This window comes from Diadema antillarum, unplaced genomic scaffold, assembly GCF_040938485.1.
Source record: "Diadema antillarum isolate AM-2024a unplaced genomic scaffold, OU_Dant_1.0 seq00001970_RagTag, whole genome shotgun sequence".
Lineage (NCBI taxonomy): Eukaryota > Metazoa > Echinodermata > Echinoidea > Diadematoida > Diadematidae > Diadema > Diadema antillarum.
In genome coordinates this window covers 28,331-46,587 of record NW_027272629.1, presented here as the reverse complement: position 1 = coordinate 46,587, position 18,257 = coordinate 28,331, and the positions used below count along the sequence as shown (strand labels likewise).

The window sequence follows — 18,257 nt, the reverse complement described above, 5'->3', positions numbered from 1 at the left end:
GTGTTTTACAGTATATTTTTCTCATTAATTACCATTTTACAAACACCTTTGGTCATAACCTAGATGACAGATCCCCTCACATCAATCTTATCCATGGAGTTTTTGGCTATCATTTCTGGCCCTCAAGACTCAATATGATATTTATGTGACTATGTGTTCTCAATTTGATACAGCATTAAAATGGAAATGTTTCCAGCTTTGAGGACTTAGGACTTGAAAAGGTGAACTAACAGCAAGCTTTGCTGGACATGACTCCCAGAAGACACGAGTGTCATCAGCATCTGACTGTTTCCTGTCCACCATTTTCCTCAGCTCTTCCCATGATGCACTGCTGTCAGTGAGGAGCTTGTACTCATTAGAATCCTGCAAAACAAATATATACCCGGTATTGTACATAACATATCAATCTGGTTCTGACGGTCCGTCACCATCACCATCACTATCTACACCATGTCTCATGATATGAGACATCTGATGATTTTTTTAAAATTCTTTTTCAGGGGAGGGGGAGGGGGTTTAATAGGGAATTAACCTGAAATATACATGTGCATTCAACGGATGCAGAAATATTAGCAGTTGAGTATACATTAGTGAAGATTGACGAAAAATGAGGCAATCTGTTTGAAAGTTATCAATCTTTAAAGCTTTGGCTGAATCCATGTGCCATCGTTGCTGAAAAAAGAAGACTACAATTGTACAACGATTCATGATATAACAGTAAAGCAAAAAATATAAAGAAAATATAGAGAGAATTCCACAAAAAGCTATTTTTAAACAAAAAGTTCAATTTCTTCTGACTTGTTCCTGACATGAATATATGGTAGGGGTAATGCTATTGCCCCAGCCTTCTGAAAGACGTAAGTCAATCGTACAATCCAGCAATCAATATGTTGAAACCGCTATGATATTTCCTTTGCACTGTTTCCCTACTGTGACATTAAAAATTGTTGTAGTATTCTTATCCAGCCATGACTGCACATAAAACTTTAAACTCCATTACTTTTGGATGGATTTTCCGATCTTCCTCAAACCTCACTAATTTATTCCACCAATATTTTGCATTCACTGAATCCACATACAAATTGGGGTAATTTCCCTTAAAACTGATAATACCTCTAAAACATTAACATCTTCAACATTAAGTACTGTAAAAGTGGATATTTTCGCACGACAAATTTTTTGCGCTCGGCGGGGCAAGAAGAGTTTCGCATGTTTTTAATTCCACGGAATAAAGTCATCAACTGCTGGAACATATGGCACACAAAAATATTTAAGTGCTTATATTTTCGCGCTAGTTTCGGGTTGCACGAAACACCACGAAAATTTCCACTTTTACAGTAATCTTCCAGTTGTCTCAAACAATTGCAAGTTTGTCAATTCAAATCATGTCTACAGACAGAAGAATGGTCAGATTAGATTTGTATGTTCTTGTCTTTCACCAACATAATTGTCCAAATAATCACATACAGCCATTGTGGAGAGATTTGCAAAGTTCTAGCACAGAATATGGGTGAAGATGCCACATACAGTATGTGTGTGTACATACTCAACTTACCTCTGCATAGTACCCTTTAAGTTTTGTCAGGAGGTATGAGTAAGTTTTTATCCTGTCTAGAGGAAGCTTCATGGCAGATCTCAGTGGAGCACCAAACACAGTCGGCTTGTCTTCATTCAAAATCTCAGCAAAGACTGTGTCATGCTTTGCCAAGACATCACTACAAGATAAACACACAAGGTGGTATACAAATAAAACTCTGATAGCAGATGCGCATGTCAGTATCACATGCATCTTAATACTCATTATGAATACAACAACTCGTATCATTGCACTTTTTGATCATTGTTGTTACCCGTTATTGCTAACCTGAAGAAAGATGTTACACAAAGCACAAAAGTAATCTCTCATCATGCAGAATACCTGCCACATCACAATGAATATCATGAACAGGATAAGAATGTTTCGTCTTGACTTACTTTGCTACTTTTCCCAGATGGGTGAAACCAGTGATGGTGACAAAGTCACACACTGCATTGGCATACTCCTGGAAGATCTGAACATAGCGACCTGCCTCCTTCAGCAGCATGATGTCCCACAATTCCTTGCTGCGCTGGACCAGGCCAGTCAGTTGTAGGCTGTTCTGAGCCACCAGACCACAAGCTGCAGTGAAGGTGTCAAGGACATGACGAAGTGGGGCGATGTAGATAGTCCCCTCCAATAACTTCTGCACATCTGCATAGAAATTTGAAGAGAGTTTAATTCAGTTGATTTTTATTTCTGCATTCCATTTTCCATTAAATATAAAAAAAATGGAACAAAGTATCAGCAATAATTATATAAATCATTTGTATTCATCAGTGCACATTATGTAGTACAATCAAATTGAAGGTACACTATAACATTCTACATGTCAAATTGAAAGTACACTATTGATAACAGAGGGAACAATTCAAATAAAGTATCCAAAATAAATATATAAAAATGCAGGGGATTACCTTCACACGAAGAGCATTTACTTGTAAAAGCATGCCACAGGACTCATGTCATATAGCTTGTACATTTATATTCATATCTATGTTTCCAGAAACTTTTGTGACCTGAATAATTAAAGTCATAAATACAATTGTAAATATACACAAAAAGTTGATTTTTGCAAGCTGTTCATCATGAATTGCCTATTCTCTCCCAGTTCAGGTAAATGCAACAGACAACTTGTATATCCAGCTGTAAGACAGTCAAAATGCAACTACCAATGCATGATGCTAGCGTTCGACACGTGGAGACAGCCTGGCTAAGGCAAGCTAATATGGGACAAAATGGATGACTTTTCAACACATGGAAATATAAATTGTGGTGTCAAATCTTGTCAATGACGGCCATGCAACTACATGCAAGGTCAGTTTACAGGTAAGTTCATTCCACTTGATTTCCAATGACAATATTGATGGTCTTCCTGCAATCAAGACTTTTTTTTTCTTTATATAAAAACTTGCTAAATTGTGCTTTGTGCATAGAATGTACAGGTTAATCTCTAGAAACCATTAACAAAAATATATATTTGGGCTGTACTCCTTGAGGGCACGGAAGGCAAAATTTCAATGCACAGGTTCGATCACCATGAAACAAAACAAAGAAATCACACTTTTAGGTAACAATTCAGTAACTGCTGTACACGACTTTACTCCCATGAAGTCATCACTGCTACATGTAGGTTTCACAAATGCACACAAATGGATTTGAAGTACTGTAAAACATAATATTTTCTCGGCATGGAATTTTTGTGAATTGGAGCCCACAGCCTTTTTCGCGGCATGAAATTTTCGCGCGTTGCCTCTAACATTCAATGCATATAGTGTAGACAAGAACTTTCATGTGCATTTTAATTTCGTGAATCTTGGCTATCGCAAAATTCACGAAATTACAATGCACATGAACATTCCTTCTTTTACAGTACACGAGGTTTCCTCCTTGATTTAAAGTCAGGGAAAGGAAATTAGATGGAGACTTTTGGTAGGTGACTTCACCTCATTTTCAAGATTTTGCAGTCAGGAAAAGGAACTACCTGTGACAGTGATATTATCTAATTTGCATGTGTCATTGCCATAATATCACTGTGTCATGAAAACACACATTATAAAAATTCCGCAACTTTCTTGTTCTAGGTGCAATCTTGATGAAACAGCAACTATTCCGTTTGTATCATATTACTCTGTCAGAGAAATCTGGATCACAGTGTTAATAAATGGTACTTATTTAATAAAAGTGACGTTACTGAAAGGTAAACCAGAAGGCTGTAATATCTCAGCAGTGGTCCTATACCTGAGATGGAGATCTCCATCCCCATCATCTCACCTGAAGTCTGCAGTGTCTTCACAATAGTGGACTTGATGGACAATAGTTGACTATGGAGTAACCTCTCAGTGGCTGAGAACTCGTGAGTGATGGCAATGAAACCATAACCGCTTTTGTCGGCAATGCAGGCACACTGATCCCCTGAAGCAGCCACGGACTGTAACCAGCCATTCTGCACACAAATAAGTCAGAAACAAGATATCGCATAACTAAAAACATGATACCACATTTCCTCTGTCCCTACATTTCAGTTTAGTAAAAGAACAGAGTGCTACACATAGTACATATGTTGCCACAAACATTGCAAGAATAGCGTGACACTAGATGTGGGACCATCCCTTTATTGAATCAATTTAACCCTACTACAATCCTGCATAGCTCTAAGAGTAAGGTAGTAAGGTAGGGTATTAAAGTAAGGAATAATAGCCAGTTGATTTCTTCACTCTGATTATCAATAAATAAAAAGAGAAAAATACCTTTTTGAGAAATGAGAGCTTCTCTGGCTGCTTGGCACGGGCAGCATACTTCACTGTCGGCGACTTTGAGATGGTTGATGACATTGGTCTCTTCTTCGATTTGTCAGCACTATCTCTGAGAGGACTCTCTGGGTTGGGAGTACTGTTGGAATTCTTCAGCTCTTGAAGACTGTTCATGGAAAGAAATCATGCACATTTTTATGCTACCAAAGATGCCATTATTTCCTCGATTTAACTTGCATTGTGCACATGAATTACTCTACACTTCCTTCATTCTGAATCTTGAATACATTGAAATCAAGAATATGGTGAAACATTTTAGATATTTTGAGTTTTTGATTTGCATCTTTCATAAATACTTATCAATGCAAAGACAGTGGAGAGATTAATTAACAGCTTCAGGTGAAATCATTTGCTGGTCATGGGGGGAAAAAATATATGCTCTGTGACCAACAAGAATCAACTACAATCTGATTCAAACCTTGGGTCAGAGCAATAAAGTTTATCTCATTTAAAAAAATTGTAATCATTAAAGTTAACTGCTCTCCGCGAGCACAAGTCTGTATAGTTTGATAATAATGCATTGCCTAATGATAACATCACTACAAGCGTATTTCTACAGTTGTATGTAGAAGACCTTACCTTGGTTGTTTGCCCAGGTAGTACACGTCTGGCATGTAATTGGTTCCATCTGCTAGGAGGAGGGTGTGAGTTCCTCCCAGTGCTGCATCCCATACTAAGGTGTTGTTTGGTATCTGAGCATTCAGTTGGAAAAATAAATTGGTAAAAAAGTAAGTTGGAACACTAACTGTAAAGCAGCAACACTTTCAAAGCATTATACTAAAATATCTGAACTACAATCATGCACAATGTCTGCCCATGGAAATGATGGCTACTTGTGCAAATGTATCTGACATAATCCCACATCTTATCATATCATTCAATTTATGGTAAGAGTGAAATAATCACAACATACTGTAGACTAATAATGTCCCCCTCAATAAAGCTGGAAAATGTCTTGCATATACACCTATGACTTGGATGGTAATATCAACAGTCAATTTGACAAATCATGCACAAGCCCTTCAGAAACAGGGCACGGAAATACAAAGGGGGTCTCAGGTTCTTGAACAGGAAGAGTTGCCTCCCTCCTCTTCCCTAGCCTGAGCTAAGGCAATGTCAACTCTCAAGTCTGTACACACCATGTCTGTACTAGTCTTGTATGTGGCTGGTCCTGAATAAATTGATATCAATCCTCTCTGTACTGAGTGATCACTTATCATACATAAATCATATTGTATGTGATGAGGTATTTTACTCTTGTGTAAAAATGTACATTAATTAGCTTTAAGAGTGATACCAGTCACTTTTAAACATACTGTGTAGTATACTCTCAATAACTGAACCAATTTATTTCATATCTCCTGGGTAAACAGTTTAAGAATTTGGAGCTTCAATATTCTCCAGCAATACACAACACTAATGAAGAACAGGGAAACATCATGTGCTTCCTCCATTGTCATGTGACAGTATCACATGTGCTTATCGATGGGATTAATGACCAGCAGTGCTGTTGTTTGATGTTTTCTTTTGAGGTTAAAGTTAAAGTGATAAGTCATACAGTAATATGCTCTATTTTGATGCAGAACAGAATTCAAATCTATACCATGTGGCCTTAGAATTAAAACTTTACTATTGTTGACTTTACAAGTTTCTTGGATACAAAGATTTAATTCCCTGCACACCTGGACAGTATAAGTTACAGTACACATTACAATTGTTATGATACATACAATATAAGATTACAGCTAGGATACATTGCCTTTGCAAAGACAATATTTCCTTGCTCTTTCTTTCTGGGAGATGTCACTGCATGTTTAAGTTGACTTGCATAAATGAGGCAAGATAATAAACAGAATGTAGAAATTTCATTGAATTTAGACAAGACATCACAAATTAAGACTTGCAGAAGGATTTGTAGAGAGAGTTGTAGAGGGAGTTGTACACAGTTTTCATGTACGGTTGTATCATCATCTAGAAACACAAATTTTGTTGTTCATCTATATGCGAACCATTTAAAGTGCAGTGCCAACATCATGACTTCATGAAATTTACTGTTTTGGGAAAACATGAAATTCCTAAACTTTCTCCTTGATTTTACTTTTAAATAATTCTTTAAATTATCTGTACACTGAATATTAATGAATGAAAAGTTTTAAATTCACCTGGAACATGGAACAGCTTTACTCTCTTGAGATAATTCTTGTAACTCTGTTCTTGCATGCACAGGGTAATACAGTTGTAGATCATTTGCCTCGGATGGCAAGATGTTGCAATGCATATTTGTTTCAACTGACTCACTTTCAATTTACCAAGACTCACTATACAGCAAACCATGCACCCTTGTTCTCCTCTTATTAAAGTGTTACCATGACAATGCCCTTGGATACTAACACAAACAGCGACATTCCCCACTTCCTTGTTGATGGCAATGCGATAAGTATGTCAGATCTCACTGAAAGTTTCGGTTTAAGAAACACTGCAAGGGCAACACTGTATATTTGTATTACAGTCGTGCAACGTATGAGCTGATTCTTTTCAGAAGATTGCCTTTCAAATCTAGGTTATAGTCATTTAAAGGATGCATAGCTGATATGGTCATTAGCTTAGTATTTTGTACTTACAGTACATACATACAATACTAGCTATGCATATTCTGCAGCAGTTGGACAATGATACCTCCCTTGAGCACACAGTCAGAGTTCTGTAAAAATTCATCTTTCCTCATACACTTGATAAGGCTAGCAGGTTTTAACAGTACATTTGTACATTATACTTTACAATGCTTGCTGTTGTCATCTGCTGCGATGTACAGATGATACAGCAGTTTACTGAGAATTGTTTTTTGACTAATTTCAGAATTAGGCTCATTCACAACAATTTATAACATTTCTGAATAGTGAACAAAAATAAATGCAAACTACGATAACAAGTAACTTGTGGACAATACTCGTATTTCATCTCAAGTTGAGTATAAGCAAAAGTCAAGTTTCTAGCAACAGAGCCCAGGTCTTACTCTAATTTTCTTTGGCACAAGTTGTCCAGTATGCCCAAGCTGACCATCTGAGTTACAGCCCCATGTGTACACTTGACCATTGCTGGCTATGGCCACACAGTGAGAGGCCCCTGCAACCAAGCGGATGATGTTCTTACTGCTCAGCTGCTTGATGGGACAGGGCTGATGCCTGTAAAATATGAAAATGACAAGAAATGACACATCAATGTAGTCTAGATACATTTGAAAGTTTTTGGGAAAATTCTGATCTACATTATAGGTTAAAGCACATAGATCTGCAATGAATACACCCTATACATCAAACCCATATTTAAAGCTAACCAAAGAGTGGAAAAAGACATTATTGCATAATTATAGTAATCAATTCAACTGACATTAAGAATTCCAAACTAACTTTAACAATAACATGCTGTATCTTGGTCATCTTCTCCATCCTATTTTAATGTGATGCATGACATACCGATAATCTTTGATGCCTTTGCATGGGAAAAGTATCATTTGCATAGAGGTATTGATCAGAAAATAGCCTTGAATTCATATGAATGTGCTGCAATATTTACATTAGGGCATTCACATTTATGAGCTTCTTTCTGTTAGTGGAAGTTACACTGTAGCATGTTATATGTTACAAGATATGAAAATTACATATTACCAAATGTACAGTACTAATCAATTTCATATTTGTCAGTGTTCAACACCACTGCTCAAGCCATGACACCTCCTGAGACAATATTGACAGAGGCTACACACTGTACCCTGCCTCTGACTGCACTATAGTATGAAAATTTGATGAAATTGAGAAGGCTGCCGAAGAGGGTTTCTCCGTTTGACAAAAGATGTCCATGTACACCCTGTAGCCCCTTTCCCTGCCTGCTCTCTAAAGTTACATATAGTTTGTACTTTATCAATTATTTATCCATTAATTTCCTTTCACTTTCTGCACTTAAATTGCTTCCCAAAATACAGTGTATTTCCACCATATGCACCATCACATATAATATAAGTACAGTGAATACAATTTTCAAGACCCTTACCCGAATTCTTCTGTTAAGAATGTCTACTATACTGATAATAGGTACTGGTACATTGTAGACATACCCCTCATTGGCATATAATATACAATGTAGTATGTATATGTATAATAGTTGTTCCTGCAAGTCAGCAATCTATCAATAAGCAATGAAGGAAAGTCTGCATTATATACAATGAATGGTGACAATGCTGTTCCATGTTCTCTATTGGTCTCTGCACCACAGCTCTAGTTAAAGGAGCAAAGAATCTGTCCTAATATAGGCATTTACTTGTACTTGTACAATGAAGGGCATCAAATTGAAAAGGATCAGTGATAAACTACATGACTCGCTGCCAACCTAATTTTGGAGAGCAAATGCCCTTGTAATACTCACTTTTTAATAATGAGGATCATTCTAACTCTATAGTATTGCTACATGTAGTGTACATAGGCAACAATACCACACCTCCTGGACAGCAATCTTTTGACATTGCCATTTGACCATCACTTGGACAAATCATTATCATTGCTTTTCTACTGCTCCTGGAAAGAGATAGATGACATGGATCATGTACACTGCATAACAGACTCTCAAAGTGCCATATTTTCAAAGTGTTAAGCCCTCAGTCTCAAGACCAGTCATGACTTGAGATGTGATACAGGGATTCTGTTCACACTGCATCCCCGCCAAACTACACCTATGGCCACATCACCAAGCATCTCATTGCACGCATCATTGTACTTCCAGGTTACTACCTCAGTATGCGTGGTCTTGTACACGTGTCCTGATTATGAGTCATCGCAGAATAAATTTGGCCATCTGGCTACATATCTGCAATACAGCGAGCACACACCATTTCATTCATCAAATTGATGCATACGACTGAACGTCCATACCTCATATTCCGGTTGTAAAGATTAGGGAGATTGACCACAAGCTTGTTAAAGACAGGTAGCAGACATCATAAACTTAATATGTTAATGTTACTTTGTTTTTGGTGTATAAGATCTATGAATCAAGTGTGTCTGCTTCTTGGTATTGCTCTGCAATCCCTTTTCTCTCTTTCTTTTTTTTAGAAGAAAAATAAAGAAAGGAAGAAAACAGAAGGTATTGTGTAGTTTAGTTAACATGAGGTCTAATTTGCCTGATAAATTCAAATTCATTTTAATCAATTACAATGACATGATAAACTGAAAATTCAACATCACATCAATTTTTAAAATATATGTACAAGTACAAAATACTTCATGAAATCAATTCTCACACTACTTGTATACAGTAGTGGTATAAAGATGCATTAAGTGATGATTTGCCTCAAGTGCATAATACCACCTTAATGACAGCACTTCTGATATATTACAGGGTCTTCTATTAAACACAGCTGTAAATACAGGTTCAAGTCACAGTTCAGGACAGCATCTATCTATGGCACAAGAGAATCACCACTTGCAAGCAAGACATTGACGAGCCCAGCTTGTACAGACATGTAGCCTTTACATATGACTGTGATTGCAATTTATATTATTTTGTAATCATGGTAAAGCCATGAGTCTAACATACATTGTACATTAGACATGATAATGGCATAAAGATACAATACGGTACAAGTGTTCTGACATCCTGATAAAAACAAAAAACAAAAACACACCAATATTTCAGTGGACGGAACAACATTATGATAATGGTAATTCAATAATGTGTACAATCAAAATGTATTCATCATGCAGACTTCAGTATTTTTTTTTTTATTTCAATACTTGGTTGCCAAAACGAATCATAAAATTACACATAGGGCCTACACTGTAAGTATGATACAAATTACCAATCTTGTTTTGTCGGAAGCACCAGAAGATGTAGGATCTACATGTATATAATTTGTTTTCCTCAAATATTTTGGTTCTCTCTCTGTCTCTCTCTCCCTGTGTTTAAAGGATAAGTTCACCTTCATAAACATAAGGATTGAGAGAATGCAACAATATTAGTAGAACACATCAGTGAAAGTTTGAGGAAAATTGGACAATCGATGCAAAAGTTATGAATTTTTAAAATTTTTGTGTTGGAACCGCTGGATGAGGAGACTACTACAGCTTGTGAGTCATATGCGTACAACAGTATAAAGAAAATGTAAAAGAAAATTCAACATATTTTCACTTTTTTCGCATAATAAGAGAGCTCTTGACTTGCCTCTTTCTAAAGGCAGGGGGAATAATATTATCCATAACATTTGTCGGTAACGAGTCAGGGGAATGCATACTTTTTTCAAAAGATGGAATTTTGTGAAATTCTCCTTATATTTTCCTTATACTGTTGTACACATGTGACATTCAAGTTATTCATAGACTGCAGTAGTCTTCTCATCCAGCGGTTACTGCACAAAAACTTTAAAAATTCATAACTTTTGAACGGATTGTCTGATTTTCCTCAAACTTTCAATGATGTGTTCCACTAATATTGTTACATTCTCTCAATCCTTATGTTTATGAAGGTGAACTTGTCCTTTAATGAGGTGCACCTGGATTACACGATGATGTTATATTTTCAAGGTACAATTGTACATGAACCCAGTATTGAAATACCAAACATAAAGTAATAGCATTGACTCAGTCATCTACAGTGACTGGGGGATACCAATGAACAAAGATATTCAAGCATTCCAGCATCTCAAATGGTTGCCTTGGCAGTTCAATCTCTATTAATGTTTTTCAGGCAATCACAGAGGGCTTGCAAGGGCTTGCAAAGACAGGCTGCAGCTTCGACTGTAGCTGTGTCTCCCAATACACTTATGTGTTATATAAACAATGCTTGTAAACATAGAATGATCGGACAGAAGGTCCCTGGGGGAATTCCCTATGCTTTCACTGACACTGCCCTGCCTTTACAGTTTATGTATGAATATAGATGTGGGGTCTATTTTGTCTAGACTAGAGGCACTGGTAGGGAGTGGTTCCATGCTTGGCTGAGATCTTGATTAAAACACATCTGCCTTTTTGCCACTCAGCCACATCACCAGACATAACAACCTGAATCAAATGAGATAGCCCGTGGCATGCCATGCAATGAGCATAAATTGGTGTGCTGTAGAAAAAGGATACAGATTAACCCATTTCCTTCCAGATGTTCACTACATGTATGTTATGAACTTGGATGCTGATTTCTCACGTAGAGAGGTCAATATCACTCCCAGACACAACGAACAGTATTGTCAAAAAATATATTACATGGTGTATCTATCAAATAAACGCTTAAGATATTGGACACCATGATCTTTATTCCTACCGATACCTGATGATACTCAAACATAAAAACAGCTCAGTCATGTAGAAAAAAAAAGATTATATCATGCCATGTCATTGGATGCACAGTTCCGGATTATGAATTTCAACTAGTTCTTCTATTCAGAAGCTGTAGAGTTCAAGAAATGATGGCCTTGATATACAAGTACTACTGTACGTTGAATATTTCACATGTTCATGTGAGTCAGAAAGGACTGAAAATGGGTCTCTCTCCATCTGATTTGCTACACATCCGTGTCCAAAAAGTGCTAAAAAAGGCCTGTCATGTCACTGATGATTTCCCTATTGTACCTGGAATTACAATGTATTTTTTTATATCGTTATCGTCCTTTTAAAAAATAGGTATTTTATTTCACTGTTATTTGCAGTGTTGTTCATTATTTGCAATGAAATCTGACATCTGTTTTTACTGAATTTTTCATTGTACAACTACATTATGTATTTCAGGAAAATGTTATATTGCCATTTTTCAGTAGTATAGAAAGCATTTACATTTTATATATATTCAAAATGTCCCTTTACTTGGTACAATAATGAAATGTGCCATTTGGGATCTATGTGATGTATGTGATGTTCCTGGTGATGCCGTTTAGGATATTGTGTGACACCATTCAGGGGTGCAAATTTGATGTGCTGTATGAAATAAAGCCATTTGGGGTCCATTCCTGTGAGGTGTTTGAATGGGGGATGGTGTCACATTTGTCTGAGAGTGACCTCCCTGTGTTTTGAGCAAGGAAGAGATAGGAGGAAGATAAGCTGAAAAAGCTGATGATGATAAACCACAATAGCACATACTGTAATGTATGGCTATTAATCAAATGGGACTGGGAGCATGTTAGCATCACCAGGACTGGACAGCCCTGTTCCTCAAAAGGTCAAGGGTTATGGACGCTATGCACCTTGAATTTTCTCTGTACATTATTATTAGTGCTCCCTGTTACTGTTTTGCCAGTCCATTACCTGATGTCATCTGCCCTTCTTTCCCTCTGCTGAACCCTTGTTCTATTGTCGATTTATTTTCCTTACTTTGATTTGAGTGCACATACTGGCTTCTGATGGCTTGACCAAAGTTTTGATTTTCTGATTACATAAAGGTCTGCACTAACTGTCAATTTGTACTCATCCCATTTTACTGGCAGGGCCCTCTTGTAGAGCAGTGGCAAAACTAAAGAGGCCACCCTGGATAAATAAGACCTTGTTATATCATCATTATCATTATTATTGCTCAAGAACTGATCCATTTGTGGCGTGTTCTAACCACCTGATCTTTTGGGCACAAATTGTCAGCAGTCATCCAAACCTGCATTTTTCGCGCAAGAATGACATTTCGAGATAATCGCGTTTCAAGTTTACCTATTTTTCGATCATGATTGCTACATTATTATGTCTGGCATTTGCAATTACTTTTGTAATTGTACTTGAGACTGTAATTCTTACTCTAACGTGTGATGTGTTCATCGAATTGTATTGCTAATGTTAGGAATTATGCGAGAAATCGCAAGAGAGCTACACATACGTTTTTTATGTTTTTTTTTTTTTGGTTTGCAAAGACCGTGTGTACGACAGTTCTGTTGACCATAACAAAGTACTTGCGGTCACTGAACCGTCGTATATCACTAATATCACGCACTAAGTTAATGCGCCTGATATACACGTACAATGGTTTGTTGACCGTGCACACTGTGTTTGCAGTTATCTGAACCGTCGTATACAGGAGAGGGCAGTGTATCGCTATGTTTGAACATGCGTGCTTATGGGGAAATGAACAAAATAAAATGACATGACTATAGTACAAGTGATAATTATACAAAAATTACTTCAAATTAGAAACTAAAAATTTCACCATGTATGTATAATGGAATGTCCACTATCGAAATGACTGAAAATTTCAAGATAAAAAATTTGACCAAAAATCGGAATATACAATGTACGATAGTTTAGATGAGTGCCGGCGATATACATTGTATACCATCTCAAACACTGTAAAACTGTTTGATACCAGCCTACAGACAATTGATGTGTTACAAATTCTGATTCATAACTGGTAACGTTCAACAAAGGTACAAAATTGAATCATTGCATCTGGACACACTGTTTTAAATTCAAAGGACGGTTTCATGTCCGATCCTCAATGCTTCATCAGCTCGTTTGATTTGGTGGCAGGAAAATGTCAGTGCATCTCCACAAATCAGCCACAATGTTTTTCCACCACCAAATCAGCCAACAAGCTGATGAAGCCAGGATATCCAGAATTGGACATGAAACTGTCCTAGGAATTTAAAACAGTATGAAGTCCAGATGCTATGATTATACCTTTACCAGCTCCTGCAGTGACCTACAACTTGCAACCAGAATGCCAAACATGGAGTATCATATAATATGCATGTATGGCAAAAAATTGTACATGTGACCATGCACCTCAAAACGAACATAAAGTCGCACACACTGATTTTGGTGAGGACTGAAAATAAGTGAAATGGGTCAACCTAGCCGAACTTGACTTTTTCATATTTTCTGAAAGAGTGGGTCTTCTTTTACATTATGCTAAAATTTGGTATCATAAAACGGGCAGGAAAGTGTGTTTTTTTAGCAGTTTATCTCGAACATTTTTGGTTGAATAGTGTGATTAGGTGTGTCTTTAGAATCCCTTTTTCAGTTCTGAAAAACCTTGTCCACACTCTTCACTTTCAACTCTAATAACTTTTGAAAGGATAGTGCTACTGCTTTGAAAGTTGGCATTGATTATGGACAGAATGTGTTAATGAGGCATGCTTAATTTCAGTTTAATCTGATAATCCCTTCATTGTTGTTACTCTGGTGGTTTACTTCCTGTTTGTTGTCCCATTCATCGCACAGCCAGCACGGTTTGGTAAAGATTAAGCACTTGAATAGACACTGTACTTCAGAGCCTCTTTTCTCAGTTCACACTTTTCCTGAGTTTGTGCTTTCTTTCCAATATTTAGATAGGTTAGGAGAGTCCATTTGATTTGAGTTATACATCATTTTAAAGCTTAAAGTCTGCTCTTTCAGAATATGGTCTTAATTAAAAATTCATGTCTGGCGACTTTTTGTTTGTTTTGAGGTGCAGGGTCACATATGTACATGTACATAAATTTAACAATTTACAAGAAAAAAAAATTGATAAGGTTTACATTTTCAATATGTGTTTATAAAGTAAAGTGTTGGATTTTCTGCTCACTATGCATTCTGTAATCTTTAAAGAGATCACCAGCAAGTCCTTACAGTCATGTTAAACATTATAGTATAGTCTGCTACAGGTACCTGAACCAATACTTGTACGAACGCTCAAAATGACTGCAGCTGAATAGCTACATACAATGTATTGCAAGCTGACACTTGGAACAAATGCTAAAGGTATATTTGCTGTCATGGACAGGAGAATTTGCCCTGTTCTCAAACTCAGCCAAGTGAAATGAGTTACAGTAAGGTATAAAGACATTTGTATAATGCTTTTTCATATATCCACAGCCTTACATGTAGACAAACCTACTCGCACAAAAAATGTTGATTTCTGTCAGAAGAATATTTCTGAACTAGACTTAATATTTGTCAACACTGACAAATTAGGTGATCCGATCTATTTGGAAATCAATGATTTGAGTCCTGATCCCAATAGGCATGACCATACCGGTTTCATCTGTGTTTAGGGGACACTGGCCGTGTGATGTTTGGATTCTCATTTAGAAAAGGGAGTCAGACCTGTCATCTTTGGTACTGAATTCCGTATATACACTAACGAAGATACAGAATGAAGTATATTTGACCTTTGACCCCACTTTACACAGCCAAGATGGCATTTAAGCAAAAAGTGTTTATTTTGTGAAAAGATCCTTGTAACATGTTCTTTGCGTGTGCAAAATATGGGAAAGATAGGACATGTATTCACCAAGATACAGGATGAAACATTCATGAACTTTGACCCTAATTCATATACCCAAGATGGTCTCCGATCAAGTAGTTGTTATTTTATGAAATAATGTACGTGACATGAACTAAACATGTGCAAACTATTGGGCTGATAGGGCATGTTTTTCTTGAGTTATTGCAATGAAAGTTGCAAAAAGAAAGAAATATGAAAATAAAAGGAAGCTAAGCTTTAATTTTAGCCAAGTTTGTCGACGTGATTTCGACGTCGTATGAAAAAACGGAGGGCATATTAACGATAGCGCAAAGTCTCAGCTACAACATATTAAAATCTGGGAGAAATTCACCGAAGGATAAGTGAGCTAGTGCTCGATACAGTGTAAAGACAATCATGTTAATTTTCACATCTAGAAAAATTCCCTCCCATAGAGATAACACGTCATAAGGAAGATACAGAAAGAAGTACATATGACCTTTGACCCCACTTTGCACAGACAAGATGGCATCTGAGCAAAAAGTGGTTATTTTATGAAATGATTCTTGTAACATGGTCTTTGCGTTTGCAAAATATGGGAAAGATAGGACAGGTATTCACCAAGATACAGGATGAAACATTTATGACCTTGACCCTAATTTACATACCCAAGATGGTGTCCGATCAAGTAGTTGTTATTTTATGAAATAATGTACGTGATATGAACTAAACATGTGCAAAATATGGGGGTGATAGGGCCTGTTTTTCTTGAATTATTGCAAAGAAAGTTGCAGAAAGAAAGAAATATCTTAATAAATTGAACATAACCTTTATTTCAACCAAGTTTTTCGACGTGATGCCGACGTCGTATGAAAAAACGGAGGGTATAATTACGATAGCCCAAAGTCTCAGCTACAACATATTAAAATCTGGGAGAAATTCACCGAAGGATAAGTGAGCTAGTGCTCGATAAAGATATTCATGTCAATTTTCATTTGCAGAAAAACTGCACTCCTATAGAGATAACACGTAAACTGGTCAAATTTGACAAGATTACTTTCAATCCATTTTTATGAGGTGATGCCGTCATCCAATCAAAATTTTGTAATTATAATTATGAAAGAGCATTAAATAAGCTACAACATACTGAAATCTAGGTGAAAATCGGCAAAGGATATTCAAGTGAGATATGCTCGAGTGAACTTGAAATTTGATGACGTCATTTTGAAAATTTCCTCTTTTTATTTTATTAAGAAATTTGGTATCTTTTAATCATTTTTCCAGCATCGCCAACCCACGAAATGACATGTAATACTCATCAGCTTTCAGAATATGTAAAGAAAATGGGGGGTCACTGTCCATCCTGACGAGTAAAATCGGATTTAAAATTGGTGGTTTTTTGGCATAGTTGCACTGTATATCGCCATTGACGCGTGCGCGGAATTTCAAGTTTGACGGGCCCGTATGACGTCATATTAAGTCGGATTGACTTGAAACTTGGTGGAAATATTCCTTGACATTTCAGACATCCGATCCGTGTAAAAAAAAGGGAAATTTCTATTGCATATGAGCTGTGCGTGCATATATGTGCGCGCGCGTATGCGTCCGTTCAAATTTTTCAATTTTTCAAAAAAAAGCTCCAATAGTCTGAAACGTGTGCAAAAAAATTTTGAGCTCGATAAGAGCATGTAAATATTTCAACGCGCGCGTATGCGCGCGTTGAAATATTTACATGCTCTTATCGAGCTCAAAATTTTTTTGCACACGTTTTAAGAGTAGATATGAATTTTGAGAATATGAGTTGAATGCGCTTGACTTGGAATATATGTGATGTAAATTTTATTGAAAAATTCCATTCCATATGAAATATGAATGAGAATGTGTTTTCATACAATGACGTCATAGTGACGTCATGGTCGACTGATCACTATGATTTTATTAGATCTGTCGTCTTTGGGACATGATACATATATGGTATAATTTTGAAATTGATAGGCCTACAGTGTAGGACTTTCTGAGCTAACCTCTGCACAACTTTTGGGGAGAAATAAAGAAATAAAGAAAGAAGAATAAAGAATCAGTACAGATACAGAAGGTGATCCGAGAGGATACTCGGATCACCTAATGATGCCATCTCTGGGCGTGTCATCTATTTAAAATGGAAAATAAGTCCATTAGAAAAAAAAATCTGAATCTACAAGTTTCCCAAAATGGCAGTGAAAATACAACTTGCAGCCATCTGGTAGCCAACGACATTGTAGTATATACTGTACAAAGTAAGTTGGAGAAGAGGGACATGCTGATTTGATGATTAAACCGCATCTTGATCTTATAAAAAAACTACAACTACACCGTAGCTTCTATCATTCCTTCTCTTTTCTTCAGTCATGTTACCTTGGATTCCTCAAGCAGAGCATCGTACATGCCTTTAAAGGACAAGTTCACCTTTAATAACATACATTGAGAGAATGAAGCAATATTAGTGGAACGTAGTGTAAACATTCACTACAGTAGAACTACGGTAGAACCTTCATAACTTTTCAGCAGATTGTCTGATTTTCCACAAACTTTCACTGATGTGTTCTACTGACATTGCTGCAATTACTCAATCCATATACGTGTAAATTAAGGTGAACTTGTCCTCTGAATATTATACAGAGGACAAGTTCACCTTAATTTACAACGGGAAA

The 18,257-nt window shown here is 36.7% G+C and overlaps 1 protein-coding gene across 1 annotated transcript in view; it reads right to left on the bottom strand.

The window, feature by feature from the left end:
- The window catches only part of LOC139713448 (alsin-like), a 66,198-nt gene that overhangs the window by 24,171 nt on the left and 23,770 nt on the right, over positions 1-18,257 (bottom strand). Inside the window, exons 4-10 of the mRNA XM_071625177.1 lie at positions 7,403-7,571; positions 4,969-5,081; positions 4,327-4,495; positions 3,851-4,022; positions 1,975-2,230; positions 1,556-1,715; positions 232-363 (exon numbers count right to left, since the gene is read on the bottom strand). Of these exons, the coding sequence (XP_071481278.1) occupies positions 232-363; positions 1,556-1,715; positions 1,975-2,230; positions 3,851-4,022; positions 4,327-4,495; positions 4,969-5,081; positions 7,403-7,571 (1,171 nt within the window). The remainder of the gene's footprint in view (positions 1-231; positions 364-1,555; positions 1,716-1,974; positions 2,231-3,850; positions 4,023-4,326; positions 4,496-4,968; positions 5,082-7,402; positions 7,572-18,257) is intronic.